Source organism: Spinacia oleracea, chromosome 4 (genome assembly GCF_020520425.1).
Source record: "Spinacia oleracea cultivar Varoflay chromosome 4, BTI_SOV_V1, whole genome shotgun sequence".
NCBI lineage: Eukaryota > Viridiplantae > Streptophyta > Magnoliopsida > Caryophyllales > Amaranthaceae > Spinacia > Spinacia oleracea.
In genome coordinates this window covers 35224340-35241438 of record NC_079490.1, presented here as the reverse complement: position 1 = coordinate 35241438, position 17099 = coordinate 35224340, and the positions used below count along the sequence as shown (strand labels likewise).

The following is a 17099-nucleotide window of genomic DNA, read 5'->3' as shown; positions in this document are numbered from 1 at the left end:
GGGCCTCGTGGTTCGCTCATTCGGCTCGTGGGATGGTAGCTCTTCGTATGCGTCTAATGGCTTTTTGGCCAATTCTTTATCGTATAGTACTTGACGATCCAATGTCGTACGATACGATTATTTGTTTCTCCTAGTTTACGAATATACGAAATACGATATACGATTCTGACCCAACGTCTTATCGTATATTTATGTTTTTCGAACTAATTTCCCGAAAAGCCATTAAATAAATTTCCAATTCATTTGATCCGGCGATCTATTTTATGACATTGGTGTGACCTTGTAGGTTCAGTTAAGAGTAAGTTGTGAGCCTAATAAGGATAAAACCTCACTGATCGGAAATATTTCTCTAGCTAGCTGTTCCGATCACTTGATCTCACTGAATTAATTATTCCGTAATTAATTTGAACCTTAGTATTGGACCAATGCACCTTCGGTGATGGACACATTTTTCTTCAATTCTATAGTGTTTTTACCCCCATCCCTTAGTACTTTTCTATCTCAAATGAGCTATTCGACGCCGTTTTTAGTACTAATATATGTTGTGTAGTGTGTCTTGAGTTTTCAGGTTGTTCGAAGAGAAATCGACCTTTTTAGGCTCATTTTATGGTTTTACGGGCCACTACACGATCCCGAGCTAGTTCGGGATGATCCTTGTCAACTCTAAGGAGCCTATGATGTTCATGTCCAAGCCCTAAGAGTTAGACTCGGTGATTAGAAGAAATTAAGGCGTCCCAGGGCTTATATTGAAGGTCGTCCGACGATCTAAGGACGAAAGACCAACCCAGTGAATAAAAGGAGTTATTCAGCTTTCCACACGCGCCCGATTGGGCGTCGTTCTCCCGGTGCCCTTCTGGCGGTGGGCTCGTCAACTTTCTCAAGGGAGAAATTCTCCCGTCGGGCGAAGAATTATATCATCTACGCGCGACTGATCGGGTGCCTACGTTGTTTGCCTGCAACTGTTGATTTTGTCTAGTTGTTCACCCGATCGGGCGACCATCCTTCCGACCGGGCGACGACAACCCCTATGCTCTTTTTAGCATTTAATGATCCGTTTTAGCTTAGGTTTTTAGCAAGACTATAAATATTGAAGCTTAAGTTTTCTGTAAGTATCTTAATTTAGAGCACCTTAGTTTACTTTTGCTCTCAACTTTTGTCAAACACCTTTTATTATTCAATTCAAGTTCAAGTTTTCAATTTCATCCTTCATTCTTCAATTCGGTATTGTCTCGTTTCTTATTTTATTATTTAATTTCAATTATGCGTTCATTAAATATGTTTGTTTGGTTTAATATAAATATGTGTAAGTAGTCTATTTTCTAGGGTTTAGGGGATCCATGAATGTATGATTGAGATTGGACTGGATTTAATGTTTGATTATTGATTGCAATTTCTATAGCTTGTTTTAATTGTTCGTCAATTCTGTTCGACCAGACTATTTTGATTGAGTTTTATTAACCTTAGATTATGCGCCAAGAGATATAAGTCTGATGTTTATGATATGTGGCTATTAGATAGGTTTATTTCTAGTAAATTGCGAGAGCTTGCTAGTTGTATTTTCTAAGGAATTCATAAGATTCGAGAGATGCATGATTTCCTAGTTATGATTGTTAATTGTTTATCATTGTACGTCGTCCAATCCTAGCCTGCATTTATGGTGAACCGATGCCCTAAATTCCTTTAATATTGTTATTATCATGTTTAATTATTGTCATAGTTATAATACTCAAATCAACCCTTTTACATGTTCCTTATAGTCTAGACCTATTAACTAATAGTAGGAAGAACATTGTTTCCCTGTGGATTCGATCCTGACTTCCCTTGCTATTCAGTTAGTGCATTTAGGTTTATTTTTTATTAGGGATACGGCTTTAGCCTATCACAAGTATGGAGAATTGTAGGCCTGCTGCCACTTCTGTGGACACTCAGTCAAAATTGGGTGCAGATTCGGGTCCCAAAGTTCAGGATCCTACAAAGTACCGCAGCTTGGCAGGTGCTCTTTAGTACCTCACTTTCACTCGCCCTGATATAGCTTATGCGGTACAACAAGTGTGTCTTTTATGCATGATCCCTAGGGAGCCCCATTTTGATGCATTAAAACACATTTTGCGATATATTCAGGTACCGTTAATCACGGGTTACATTTACACCCTACTTCTTCCTTGCAATTGATTACTTATACTGATGGAGATTGGGCGCGGGTGCCCAGACAACCGCCGACCAACCTCGGGTTATTGTTGCTTTCTAGGCGACAATTTAATTTATTGGTCCTCTAAGCGTCAACATACATTGTCTAGATCAAGTGCAGAAGGAAAATATAGAGGTGTCGCAAATGTTGTTGCAGAGGCATATTGGTTACGTAATCTCCTACTTGAGTTACATTGTTCTCTTCGAAAGACAACTATTGTTTATTTGTGATAATGTCAGTGCAATCTATCTTACACGAGTACAACACCAGAAGGCCAAGCACGTCAAGATGGACATCTATTTTGTTCGTGAGAAAGCGGCATTGGGTCAGGTCCGGGTGCTCCATGTTCCTTCCCGTTATCAGTTTGCAGACATCTTCACGAAAGGCCTTCAACGACAATTATTTTTTAATTTTAAGAACAGTCTTAGCGTACGACCTACTCCCCCTATGACTGCGGGTGTGATAGAAATACAATCTTTTAGGATATTTTATATATAATAGAATTTTAATCGCATTAGATTTCCTAATTCAATTAGGACTAATGTTGTAAGTTGTAACCCACTAGATAGATTTAATTTATAACAATTAACAACACTCCAATTCACGGAGTTTCACTGTATCTAATTTATACAATAATAATAACACCATATATTATTATTGTTGCCATAATTAGCTACGTGTGAATGTGCCCATTGTCCACACTTTAGGCCAACTAACGACCCACAAATTGTTGTTAGTTGTTACATTAACAAAATTAAAACGTTTTTAATATTTACTGTAATTACTTGTATTTTTATTTCCCTATTAAAAAAAAAGAAAAAACTTGTATTTTTATTTCCACCAAAAAAAAAAATTATTCACATAATCACATCCATCATTCATGATTCTTTCAGTAACCGAAACCCAGTCGTCTCTCTCTGTGTCTGTCCAAAAACCAAAATCATAAATTATAAAGAAAAAAACCCAACGTAGTATAAAATTATAAATCTCCTCCCATAAATTCAATGGAAAAACAACACGCATAAAATCAAAATCTACCCTGAAAATTCCATCCAAATTATTCCCCCCAATTAATCTCCCCAGATCCGTTTCGCTTTCTTTCCCATTTTGCACGTCTCAATTTCAGTACTCACCCTCCATTCTGCAACAAATTCTAGAGAGAAACTTAGGACGGAGAAAGTTAATAGAGAGGGAGAAAGCAGCCATGTCGACTCAGCTAGTGGTGAAGGTGAGGAGAGAGAAACTAGAGGCATGCATGACATGCCCTCTCTGCAACCAGCTTCTCAGAGAGGCCACCACCATCTCCCTTTGCCTCCATACATGTAAGTTTAACAATAATTATAATTATACTTCACTTAGTATTACTATTACTATTACTTTTTATTCCAATGTATTTCGATTTTGCAATATTGGGTTTGTTTAATTGTCGTTTAATATGAACTGGGTGTGCTCTAATTTGTCCCAATTCAATTTGGTTTTTTTCCGAGTTATCGGGTTTTCGACGAATTGGGTTAATCACATTGCATTCTTGTGATTTCGGGGTTTAATTGTGAATTCATGAGTAATCTGATCTGGGGTTGTGTTTTTTCTCCTTCAATTTGGACGTAAAGTAGTGTGAATTCTTTACGTGAACTTGAATCTGTAATAATCATGCAAACTGTTTTTTTCGCATGATTTGTAATTTGTTCATGTTGCTGACATACGTAAGTGATCGATGTTTGATTTTGTGTGTTCTTTACGATTGATGTCTTTGTTAATAAAGTCAATACCGTCTTTATTTGGTCTACGCTGTAGTTTGGAATTGAGTGTGTGAGTTATCGAATTCTTATCATATGTGTAAAGTATGCAATTTCTGTTAGAGTGTATGAGTCATGCTCATGTAATTTCTGTTGGATTTCGATAAATTTCCCGGTTTTGGTAGCTAATAACTGTTTCTGAATTGAGAAGCAGTTGTTTGTGTCATTTATTTGATTGTAGCTCACGGATTAAAGCGGTTCTTGGAAAGTTTTCACTAAATGTTGTTGGGGTTTATTTATGCATCGGTCTATTTTGTGATCATTCTTCGAGTTTGTTGTGACTTGTGAGCTTCAGTGATGACAGTGTCTTGTTGGTTTAAAATGGAGAAGCTTACCTCATTTTCGTGTTGGTTGGTTTACGTAAATGAGCTTTCTGTTGTATGGATGTGAAGGCCTGTAAGTCGTAGGCGGATCAAAAGTTGATCTCTTATTATGTGTAGTCGAGATTTTTGCTGTCTTAGATTTGCTTGTACTGGTTATCAAGTACAGTTTTTATGATCCTATCTATTTGACAGTTTGACATCTTTGTTGCCTATTTCTGCATATAAACCCTGTTAGATGGTTTATTTGATTAATCTATAGCTTAAGATCACTGGCTGTTTACGAAATTTTCTTAACTAGGCACACACGTGTTCAATGGCGTCATTGATCATGTGTTTCTGTGTGGTTGTTATACTCCTGAGGATCAAAATTTTGCTCTGAGTCATATTACATTGCTATGTAGAAAGTATATTTTGCTGTCATGTGTACCCCCTAGTCTTTCGGTTTTGTATATGAGCTGTTTCATATTCTCTTCTTTGGCTCCGAAAGAAATTGTGTCTATATTTATGGCATGAAATTCTAAATTAGGGTACAATGTGCATGAGTTACTCAAAACTGCATCAATTCGGAGAGTGATGAATGATACTGAGTAATATTATGGGTTTAGATGAATGAGATGATTTTGACTCATCTGTTAAATTCTGATGCATTATAAATATGAACATTTCCAGTTTGCAGGAAGTGCATTTATAAAAGGCTTTCAGATGAGGATGTTGATTACTGTCCGGTTTGTGACATTAACCTGGGAATTGTTCCAGAGGAAAAACTCAGGTATGCCTTGTCTCTCTCTTGCCTTTTGCTTGCCCTCATTGTTTGGTATCTGAAGCCTGTAAAGTGAAATCTCATGGCAGGTGACTAACCTTGATCAATTATTCAGATGGTGTCCGAATAATCTGTTATATGATAATCACCATATTGAAAAAAGCTAGTGTAGTCTACTGAATTACTCATTAATCTGTGTTTCCCTGACTGACATCGGTTACCTGTTTGTGCCAAATGGCCTATAATTGAACTATTAATATCTCTGCCTTTGTATCGATCTTAGAGCACATGTTTGTGTTATTCGTTTAGGCATACTCATGTTCACCTTTGGTGTGATACAGGCCAGACCACAATCTGCAAGATATCATGGCCAAGATTTTTCCTATAACCGGAAGAAAAGTCGAGGCACCTGAAATTCCCCTTTCAGCTTCTCCACCAGCTAAGAGAAAGGAAAGATCACTGTCATCTTTAGTGGTGAACACACCTAGAGTATCCATGCAGGCTGGTGTCACTGGTAGAAGGACAAGAGCTGGTGTAAGAAAAGGTTCTGCTTCAAGGGGTGCAAGTTCTGCTAACGAAGAAACACCTAAGAAAGACGAGGATTCCATTGAAGATCACCTTGATGGATCAAGCTCACCTGAGACTCTGAATAAAATCATACAAAATAAGAAGCAGGTGAATATCATAGAAACCTGTCCCTTTATTCCGAGAAAAGAATCATGCTCCCTCTGTCCCCCACAAAGTTGTGCTTCACAATTTTTAAAGCTGAAGCTTGTAAACAATGTGGGACGTAGAGAGTACTAATAATATGTAAAATTTCATGTGTTACTATAGACTCAGCAGAATTGTCGGATGTGTTAGTTTCAGCAATTTGTGCACATAAATGAAATTTTCGGTGTTTATACCCATGTCAGAGTGTCGACTGTCGAGTATCCATGTGTGTACTTGAGGTGTAAAATACAGTTTGAATAACTTGGCAAATATGAAGTACTTTTCAAGGTCTTAAAGTTTGTAAGCTAATATATCGGTTTTCCTGCTATCTGCAGAGTTCTTCTGCCAAATCTTCCAATGATCAGATTCGTGGTGAACACTTGGAGAATAGCAATGAAGGACGGGAAGGAAAAGTTGATTTGTGGAAGCCCTTAAATACACTTGTTGAGGCTGCAAACAGAAGCAAGTTTTCGAAGTCTAATTTGCAAGGGTCTTCTCATGTTAAAGCAGACGCATCTTGTTCTGGAGATACCGATATAGGTATGAATAAGACCAGAACCGAGGAGAATGGACATAGAGATGAAGTCCAAGATGACAAAAGTTCCTTTCCAACTGTCGCAGGACCGGGAAAACGTAAGAGGCTGCGCCCATCCAATAGAAACCGGTCATCTGCAGAACCAAGCAGTCCACAAGTCGTGATCAATGAGACTAGTCGAAATTGGAAAGAAGGTCCAATCTGGTTTTCATTGATTGCGTCTGAGGAACAGTAAGTGAACAAACATTTGGCTTCATTTGAAGTTTTTTTAAAAATTTATTTTTTATCTCCTTACCTTGAATTTTAAATTAAATGGTTCAGGGAAGGAGGTGATCCCTTGCCACAAATATCTGCAGCTTTTTTGAGAGTAAAGTGAGTTTATAAATTCTCAGCTATTAGCCTTAACTCTCCCTTTCCTTTTTTCTTCTTTAAAATACAAGCAATAAGGGTATCCCATCATCATGTAATGATGATTTTCTGATAAAAGGATCTTATTGTACTGTGTTGAAAGCTACAGATAACTGACTATATTTGGTTACTTATTTCTATATTTGGTTACTGGTTCTGTCTGCAGGGATGGAAACATGCCTGTCTCGTCTATTCAGAAATACATTGTCAAGAAACTTGATCTCACAAATGAGGCAGAAGTGAGTTCTAAATCAATCCATTTCATTACTCGTTACCTGTGAACAAATCCTAATCCACTGCTATCACGTTTATTCAATGTCTGGTTTTTTCAACAAAACCTTTTTCTAAGAGGTAGCTCTTATAGAGAAAGGACCAAACTGTAACACCCATGAAATGTGATTTTCTTGTAAAAGTATAAAATGCATTATGGAAGCTCCTTGAAAGTCGATGTCAACAATATCACCAATACTCATCGGTAACTTCCTTTTAGCACGACCATATAGGAACAGACATGGATCACAAGAGCAGTAGTACATACTTAAAAGCTGGTACTTGCCGTAGATGTCTTAAATCCTTAAATGTGTACTCCATATTTATTTGCCTGTTTTTCCTTTGCCTATTTATTCATACCCTTGGAGAGAGTGGCAAATGAGGTATAGGAGTCATCTTTAGGTTGCAAGTGGCCTTTTTAGTTTATACATGCGGTCGGAGTAGTTTTGATGTTCGATCCTGGAGTTATTTGGAAGGAAGGTACTTGAAGAGTTCTTGGATGTCCTTTATTTTAGCTAGTAAATTTTCTTTGAAGTGTAATATTTTGTCCTTTTGGGCTGTCTTTCCATTTCCAGTCTGTGTCGTGTCATGATGTATATCAAAGTCACCATTTTCTTAACTTTAGGAAGGAAAACATGCTGCAAATTGTTGATGTTGTACAATTTCTAGAAATCTCTGAATGTTTATATTTAAGATTTTAAGAATATACAATGCAGGTCCAAATATTGTGCCAAGGACAACCGGTGCTGCCTCACTTGCAACTAAGCAGCCTTTTAGATGCGTGGCTTAGCACTTCATCGTCCGAAAAGAAGATACAGACTTCTGTCGGGGACTCTGCCAAGGAGTTTGTGATGGTCCTTTCATATGGGCGGAAGGTTGAAGTCCCAACCTCTTGAGGCTGCAATAATGAAGGCTTTAGATTTTCCCATTTATCATCTTCTCTAGCTAAACATAGTGTTTAGATCAATATTAGTATGCAGGAACTTTTTTCTCGAGAGTGTATCACTGAGATGAGGTTATTATAAGTGTTTACAGTTTAATCTTATTATACAACTACAGAATGGTTGTTTGCGCATTGCAAGTTTGCAACCTACCCGTGTAAATGAGGTCGGATATCAGTTCTTTTTAGATGGTATAGAAGATGATAAACCACAGTCAATCCTTATTTATTTATAATTTTTTTTTTGGTGCGAATAAGCCACGAGAGTACTATAAGTAGATCCTTATTGTAGTTGATCCTTTTCTTTCTTTTGTTATAGTCTTATAGATAAAATACTTGATTAGCTTGGGTTGGTAATACTATTTGTTCCATTCTCCTAAATTCATGTGCCAATGCAAGTCAAAGTCATTGACTTTTCAAAATGACGTTGCATAAGAATTCTGCTATTGTCCATGTTTGCTACCTTGGTAATACTAGTGTTTCTTTATCGCGTGCGGTTTTTAAAGGTAGTAATTTTTTGTTCAAAAATATAGTGCAATCTTAAAACACAATTTCATTCGGCTTTTTGTCAAGTAGGTACAAGCATTACCATCTTAATATTAGCACTGAATTACCTTTATGAATTTACGGAGTATAGCACAATCAACCAACCTTAGGTTTATAAGAAAAAAGACAAACAGCATATCTAAACTCTCCAACCCAAACCCTCATTCAGAATCTTCTACATGCGCGCTTCCTCCTCACCAAACATCATATTCTTAAAGTATCTGGTAAATCCACTCACTACTTCTCCACCAACGCCGCAACGGCAAGCCCCTGATCGATTTCCAGCAGACTCGAATATCGAGTTGAGCAACGGCGACAACGGCAAGATGCGAATCACATCCTCCGACATCGGGTTTTTTCTCTTGAGCTTTCCCCCCTAAATTAAAATATAATTGTTGCCCCTATTCCTAAACAGTTTAATTAATTTTGGAGTTATTTGGAGTCCATCTACCATTAGTATGAGCTTGAAAGTATATAATATTCAATAAATGACCCATTTCATATTCGACTTAGCCGAGAAAAGTAATAGTTAATACGTATGAGCTCATAAATGTTTTATATGGACTTTTCAGTTGTATATTCAACCTTTTAACCCTGATTTATTGTTTGCGTCGTTTGTTGGATTTTTGTGTTCCTTGGCATTGTCGATGGTATCTTCTTGCCAGTAGGACTTAGATTAGTTTAATTGTTTTGGTGATTATTGGATTATTGTTTTGATTTGTTGATAATATTTATATGGCATTTGCAAAATGAATGAACGGCCTATTTTTGTGTGTGAAATTGGTGATATTATCATTCATTTGAAAATTATAGCATTTGAGGAGACAAATTTGTCTACTTTATAAGTAGAGGGAAAACTTACTATTGGGAGAGTGGGAGGGTAGGAAAAAATAGGTGACTAAACAAAAGTAGCAAGAGAAGTATCTAAACAAATGGCTTAGTTGTAATTAGAGCGTGTGAGGGAAAATCCGTCAATACACTATTGTTAAGAGAATTTTGATGTTTTTAAAGGACTAGTAGATGGTTGCGCGCAATGTGGGTGGAATTTTCAAATTTGGCACCGATGATGTTCTAGCACCCTATGAGTATATGAAACAGTAGTATTTATTAATTTATCATGCTTTCATGCTACAAAAGTGAACTTATTAATCAACGTACAATTTATAGTGTACACTAAAAGACCAAGTGATAGACTAAAAAACACTAAAACACTATGATATCGCCAACAAAAATATGGAATGAGCTCAAACCATGTTCTTACTCACAAATGGGCTTAATCGTGGTTTGATAATGTAGGGCTAAGATAAACGCCGCAAGTTGCGACAAATAACACGTGTCGTAATCCTACGTGTCACTCTTTGAATGGTACCACAAGGGTGCCACGTAGACCGTGACTCATCAAATTATTTTTACTATCAACGTCATATTTTTACTATGAAAATATTAAAATAAGGTAATCCATAAAAAAGAAGGAAATAATTTATATAATAGTTATAGTAAATATATATTTCCACATATTTTGTAATTATAAATTCAAAAATAGAAAGTAGAATCTAATAATATATTTTTATCTAATTAAAAAAAATAGTTGCGACACAAATTATTTTGTCATAAGTTGCGACATTTATCACTTTGCGATAGGGTATTATTTTCCACGACAGTCTTGTACAATCCAAACTCCTCTGCAAGGTTCATACCAACAAGCACCTATTTTGCCTCCTCACATTTTGTGTCTCACGCTTCCAAGCATTGTTTATATATACAAGTGTTAAATAAGACTTATAATGTGGGAATCAATTAGTAACATTACTGTTTATCAGTAAATCTCTCACTTTTTAAAGTGTAGAGATTTAAGAGGTAAAGTAGTCAATTCATTATTCCAAAAAAACTTCTTGCTTTTAGAAGGGTTTAAGATTGGAAGGTGATACACTGATACCCATGACTCGGGGGGCAAGACTATACATCAATGACCTTTGTAACATAACTAGGCATTTGGTACGGGACAAGAATAAGAGGGAATGATGAATATATAGAATTGGTCACTAGTTCAATTATAAAATATTATATTTCTTGTATTTAATACGGAGTACGAGTTCTGAATAAATTGAGAATAAGTAGCAAAGTTACAAATTAGCACCTATTGTGTGTCTCACACGTCCAAGCATTGTTTATATATACAACTGTTAAATGAGACTTATAATATGGGACTCAATTAGTAATATAACTGTTTATAAGTAAATCTCCCACTTTTTAAAGTGTAGAGATTAAAGAAGTAAAGTAGTCAATAAACTATTCGAAAGAAACTTCTTACTTTTAGAAGGATTTAGGATTGGAAGGTGATACACTGATACCCATGACTCGGGGACAAGACTGTGCAACAATGACCTTTGTAACATAACTTGGCATTTGGTACAGGACAAGAATAAGAGGGAATGATGAAGATATAGAATTGGTCACAAGTTCAATCAAAAAATAATATATTTCTTTTATTTACTACGGATTACGAGTTCTGAATAAATTGGGAATAAGTAGCAAAGTTACAATTTAATATAATAATGTTACAAATACAATATTACTAACTTCTTCCTTCTTTGTTTTTCTTTAAGGGGTAAACATATACTCAGGGCGCGTTCTATTCCATTTATCTGACCTGAACTTATCTGATTTGTACTTGGTTGAACTTATTGGAACAGATCAAACTTGGTTGTAACTTATTAAAAAAATATATGAATAATAATAATGGATAATAAATAATAAATAATAAATAATAAATAATGGATAATAAATAATAAATAATAAATAATAAATAATAAATAATAAATAATAAATAATAAATAATAAATAATAAATAATAAATAATAAATAATAAATAATAAATAATAAATAATAAATAATAAATAATAAATAATAAATAATAAATAATAAATAATAAATAATAAATAATAAATAATAAATAATAAATAATAAATAATAAATAATAAATAATAAATAATAAATAATAAATAATAAATAATAAATAATAAATAATAAATAATAAATAATAAATAATAAATAATAAATAATAAACAATAAATAATAAACAATAAACAATAAATAATAAACAATAAATAATAAATAATCCGTAATAAATAATAGATAATAAATAATACTTCCTCCGATCGGATTTATTGCACCATCTCCTTTTTTGCCAAATTTTTTGGAGTGGAAAAAGAGGTGTAAAATTACTTTATTGCCCATATGTTTAGTTGTTTAAACCAAAATTAGAAAGTGGAGATTGCAAGTGGATGACTGTTGTTACTATTCAGTATTCATGCTGTAACTATTCATGTAAAGTAAGAAAGTGACATTTCATTGGAAAAGTAAGTTTTCCCACCAAAAAGAACGCTGGAAATTACCCAAATTAAAAATATGTTCAGAATTTCAAAACCCCGCCAAAATTAAAAACTGAAATATTAAAACTCCCACTAAAACAAAATTCTAAAAATTTACCTTTTGGTGGGAAATTTACAAACCCACCTTCACTAGAAAAGAGTTGTGAGGTATCGAGACAAAAGCTCTAAACTCAATCACCAAACCTGTCATCAGATCAATGCTTATAGATGAAATGCTTCCAACAATCAGGTCAAAGTGGCCATTAGGATCATGCAAGGAAATATGGATACATCAAGATAATGCTAAACCCAATATTGATGCAGAGGATGCACTGTTTAAAGAAGTTGCTACTAAGGATGGTTTCAACATCAGGCTGATTAATCAGTCAGCTCAAAGCCCCGATATGAATGTTCTTGATTTAAGTTTTTTCAGAGCTATACAATCCATTCAATACAAAGAATTTCCAAAATCAGTGGCCGAGCTGATAAAATCAGTTGAACATGCATACAATGTTTTTGACCCAAAATCGTTGAACTACACATGGCTGCATTTGCAATAGTGTATGCTTGAAATACTTCAATTTAAGGGGGGAAACAATTACAAGAACCCTCACAAAGTAAAGAGAAGGCTAGAAAGAATGGGACTACTTCCTGTACAAATTGATGTACCAACAGAAACGAGGGTTCAAGCTCAGCAGTTCCTAAGTGAAGGACATATTAAAGTCAATATTAGCCAAGAGCACAATATTGAAAACAATATGTCTCAAATTGTCTAAGAAGTCTGAGAAAAATAAGAAGTTTGATTTTGAGAGAAGAAATATAATACAATTACATTTTGAGAGAAAAAGAGAAATCGAGAAAAACAAGAAGTTTGATTTTGAGAGCAGAAATAGAATACAATTACAATTTGAGAGCAAAAGAGAAATCGCAACTGCAATTTTTTGGGGGTGACAAATTCAAGATTACTTAAGTTTTAACAACTTTTTTATTTGGAGGGTGTAAATGCTAGTCAGTTATTTTGTTAATGCACTGAAGTTTTTGAAAATATGAAAGACCGTTTGTAAACATGAATGTGAAAGTATGAATGAATGGTTTGTTTTTTTAAAGTGTTCACGGGCATTTTGAGCTGGCTGATAATACCATTATGTTGAGAAAAACTCAACAACTTACATAATAATATCCTCACCCTCAATAAACATCATAAGGTAGGGCACATATGAGCATAACGATACAAAGCATATAGACAGAGTATTAATTCCTCGAATATGGCCCGAGTCATGCAAATGGACCACTTAACCGATATTGTATCAAAATGAAATTGATCATCACTTGACGGACCATATCACAACAACAAAACCCATGGCCAGTAACAGACAACCAACAACAACAGACAACCAACACAACCAACCAGCAACAGGCAACCAACAAGAACAGGCAACCAGCAACAGACAACCAACAACAACAGGCAACCAGCAACAGACAACCAACAAGAAATCCAACAACCACCAACCAACAAACCAGCAAATGAAGTACAATAATGATGTTTAAATAAGAAATTACTTAGCTGATTTTTACACGAGCTTCCTTTAACCAGTAATGCTAGAAAGTAGTCACTCCTCTTCCTCTATTTTTTTTCCAAAACACGAGCTTCCTTTAACCATAAGCAGTTTACAATAAATACCTCGTCTCTTCACTACCTCACTGATTGTGCTGCAATGAACAAAAGAACATGCTCAGCGTATTTATAAGTTCAAGTACATTACAGTAATCAGTTTAATCATTATTTAATCAGCAAGTATTTAATATGTTTAATGATTATTTAATCGGCAAGCATTTAATCAGTTTAATCATTATTTAATCAGCAAGTATTTAATTAGTTTAATCAATTTATTCAGCAAGTATTTAATCAGTTTAATCATTATTTAATCAGCATGAACCCTCTTTAAAAGATTCAACACATTAACTGAATTACAGGATTCACACCATAGAAAGTTTCAGAATTCACCAACTATAGCAAAAATATCCAGGAAGAAAACCATAGAATTCCACAAACTCAAGCAAAAAACAATCAAAACAACCAGGAAAACCCCAGAAAATTGATAAATGGACCATAAGTAAATTACAACTTTGTATCCAATAGTTCATTACAACATACCTTACACACCGTCATAACTGAATTACAACTTTACCATTCAAAAGTGCATTACGAAATTCCCAACCTAACTAACTGAATCATAAATTACAGCAGGTTCACACGATAAATCACAATATGCAACATCTAGTCAAACAAATTTGACAGAAGGAGATAAAGAGTAATAGAGTGTCTTATCTGGAATTACTAGTAAGATTGCAGAAAATCCCAGGGCATAGTAACTGGACCATATAATGATTTCTAGGCGGGAAAAACGGGGCCCGAACAACACTAGAGGATGGAGGATCAGAGGATGCGGAAGAGGCATCATAATCTCTTGGCCTGATTCTACGATGGCGGGACAAATCTCCCGGTCGACGCTCATGCGGGTTGAAGGAGACTATCCCTTCTGGCGTGTCAGGTATAGCAGTCTCCTCAACAACAAACAGGGGAGTCTCACTGGGAGCGTGTGGGACGTACTCCTCACCAACAAATAGGGGAGCCTCACGGGGATTGTGATATTTATAAAGAAGCTCTTTCAGATAATCATCAAGCTCAGGTTCTTCATCATCAAGCTCTGACATATCCACATCCTCACTTTCAACTAAGGGACCCATTTCATATTTTATGTAGTTGAAACATTCAAAACGTTTCATTGAAGATCAAATCTGATGTAAGATAAAAAAAAATTATTTAGGGAAGAAAAAATTAAAGACTAAAAACATATTCATTTTAAACAACACACTGTATAATAATGCTCTTAATTAGAAAGATGCTAACATGTTAAGTGAGAAGAGTTGGTTGCTACTCTTTAAATATATATATTACTTGGTAAGTTCACCCAATTTTTCGGTCTAGACCAATTTTTGCACACCACTTTTTGTTTAAATGTATTATGCATTTATGCTTAATAATGCACACCAAGGAATGACTATCTACCAAGACTTCTGCATGCTTCTGATCCATTTGCCATGTGTACCAAAATATAAAATATGTTGATATTCAGTAAAGTTTCTGGGCCACAAATATTGCTTTACCTACTAAGAATCCTTGAAGTGTGTCACTTGCAAAAATTAGTAATTCTATACGAAATAGTGCATCAAATGAGAACTAATAAGGCAAATGGCTGGTTCCTCTACTATGAAAAGAAAATTATACTGATTCCTTACATTTTAAAATTTCATGGCCGGTCTTCCTTATATTTTTTGTAGTCCTCTATCAAGATTATTCATATTACCCAAAGTATTAATTTTCAACGGAGCTCAGGCCTCCAAATAGAGCAACACTGGGAAAAGGTTGTAAGTAGAGCTAACTTACAATAGAAAGCAAGCAGCAAATTTGTCGAACCACCCAAATGAACTTTGTGCAGAAATTAGGATCCCTTAAATGATAAGTCTATTTCGAGTAGCAAGCGCTGATATATTGACTATTGAGTATTAATTGATCTTTATTTTCTAATTGCAAATATTCATCAATTTATTTAGCTGCAAATTTATTGTTTCTATATACACATGCTCCGTTGTACTCTTTAGGTTACTGTTAGTGTCATTTTATCTTTTGAAGCTATTGTTTCCTTCTCTCTCTCCTCTCTTTTATCCCTTCAATCAAATTTTCTAAAGCCTTTTATTTATCTTTTTCTTGTGAATCTGTATTGGGAAGCCGGTTACCTCAGTTTCACAAAACTTCAAGGTGGACCATCATGCTTAATAATGCCCCATAACTACCCCACTTTCATAGAGATTCAGATCACCCAAAATCATCAGATAGTAACTAAATCATCTCCAAAATCATCAGATTAACCAAATTCATCACAGATCATACATGCATGTACTAGATTAACCTCAAAATCATCCCCAATTTTTCATAGTAAAAATGTTAAATGCAACATGCATTGAAGTTTTCAAAATATATCCACGCAAAAAAGAAAAAATTTAAAAATAAATCGATCTACAGATAGGAAATAGAGGTTACCTAAGGAGAGAGAAAGTAGGGGTCACCGGTCTGAAACTCAAGAACCCAGAACGAACCTCAAGAACCCAGAATTTTCGCACCTCAAGAACCCATATTGAATCTCAAGAACCCTAAATTTTCGAACCTCAATAAACCAGATCGAACCTCAAGAACCCTAATTTTTCAAATCTTAATAAACTAGATCGAACCTCAATAACCCCTAATTTTCGCCCGCTTAATTTTTTTAATGAATAAAACCTGGGAAGACGAGTGAAGAGGGAAGGCGAGTGAAGAGAGAGGTTTGAGTCTCTGAAGGGAAGCATCCAGAAATGTCAAGAGAGAGAAGGAGAGTTTTCAGTTTGAGAAGGGAAGGAAGGATCCAGAGTGACGATTTTTTTGAAGAGTGGGAGATGAGTGGAAGTGATATGATAGAGGGTGAGATGGAGAGAGAATTAATGAAGATGGGGAATTCATAAAGGTGGAAGTAATAAGGGTGGTTGAAAATTAGATGAATTAATGATTTGTGTGTGTTTTTAGGTGGAAGGGGTTTAGTTTACTTAGATTTTAATTAGGGATAAATGAAGTATTAGAGCTATATTAGATGTATTTAGTAAGGGTAAAAAAGTAAATTTGCAAAGGAAATGTTTCCAAAATAGGAAATGGTGCAATATTTTTGAAATTTTCTAAAGTAGTATACGGTGCAATAAATCCGAAACGGATAAAGTATATCCAAAAGACCTCGTTTAAAATTTTTGAAGTTTGCATTCATTATTGACTCTCAGCAAAGTTTTGGAATCACCAGCAGTCACTAGGGTGGGCACAATAGGGCACCCTTTCAAACTTCCAAGATTTCAGTTCATGGTACCCAATTAGTTTAAAGATTTGAATAAATTATTCACAAATTATTAAAAAAAACTAATTCATGGTTTGGGTTTTGATTGTTTTATAGTTCAGGCTTAAATGTAAATTTATATAAAAAATGAGCAGGAATAACTTTTTTTTATTAGGAAAGAAAACTAGGCTAGACACGAGCTGTGATCCAGGCAAGGAATCCTTACGGATGATGAGAGAGAGGGCGTCATCTAAAGATTTGAACCAATGTGTGAGGGGGCCGAAAAAGTGTGTAATACAACGACTTTCCCTCGGATGTGACAATCTTTATTAAGTAAA

General features: G+C 34.9%; 2 protein-coding genes across 3 annotated transcripts; one reads left to right on the top strand and one right to left on the bottom strand.

Moving 5' to 3' along the window:
* The first annotated feature begins 2971 nt into the window (after positions 1-2971).
* LOC110793925 (E3 ubiquitin protein ligase DRIP2) lies at positions 2972-9100 on the top strand. 2 transcript variants are annotated; one of them, XM_021998863.2, is made up of 8 exons: positions 2972-3510; positions 4977-5076; positions 5409-5742; positions 6114-6318; positions 6400-6544; positions 6635-6685; positions 6888-6960; positions 7708-9100. In XM_021998863.2, the coding sequence occupies exons 1-8, from the start codon at positions 3393-3395 to the stop codon at positions 7885-7887; spliced, it is 1206 nt and encodes a 401-aa protein (XP_021854555.1). In that variant the 5' UTR covers positions 2972-3392; the 3' UTR covers positions 7888-9100. The 2 variants fall into 2 exon arrangements, with proteins under 2 accessions (XP_021854555.1, XP_021854554.1); XM_021998862.2 differs by having other exon boundaries at positions 2978-3510; positions 6114-6544.
* A 3183-nt stretch (positions 9101-12283) lies between these two features.
* Positions 12284-16431, bottom strand: LOC130459260 (uncharacterized). The gene is made up of 3 exons (XM_056826512.1): positions 15951-16431; positions 14188-14647; positions 12284-13558 (listed from the first exon to the last, which is right to left on the bottom strand). The coding sequence occupies exons 2-3, from the start codon at positions 14633-14635 to the stop codon at positions 13542-13544; spliced, it is 465 nt and encodes a 154-aa protein (XP_056682490.1). The 5' UTR covers positions 14636-14647; positions 15951-16431; the 3' UTR covers positions 12284-13541.
* Between the last annotated feature and the right edge of the window lie 668 nt (positions 16432-17099).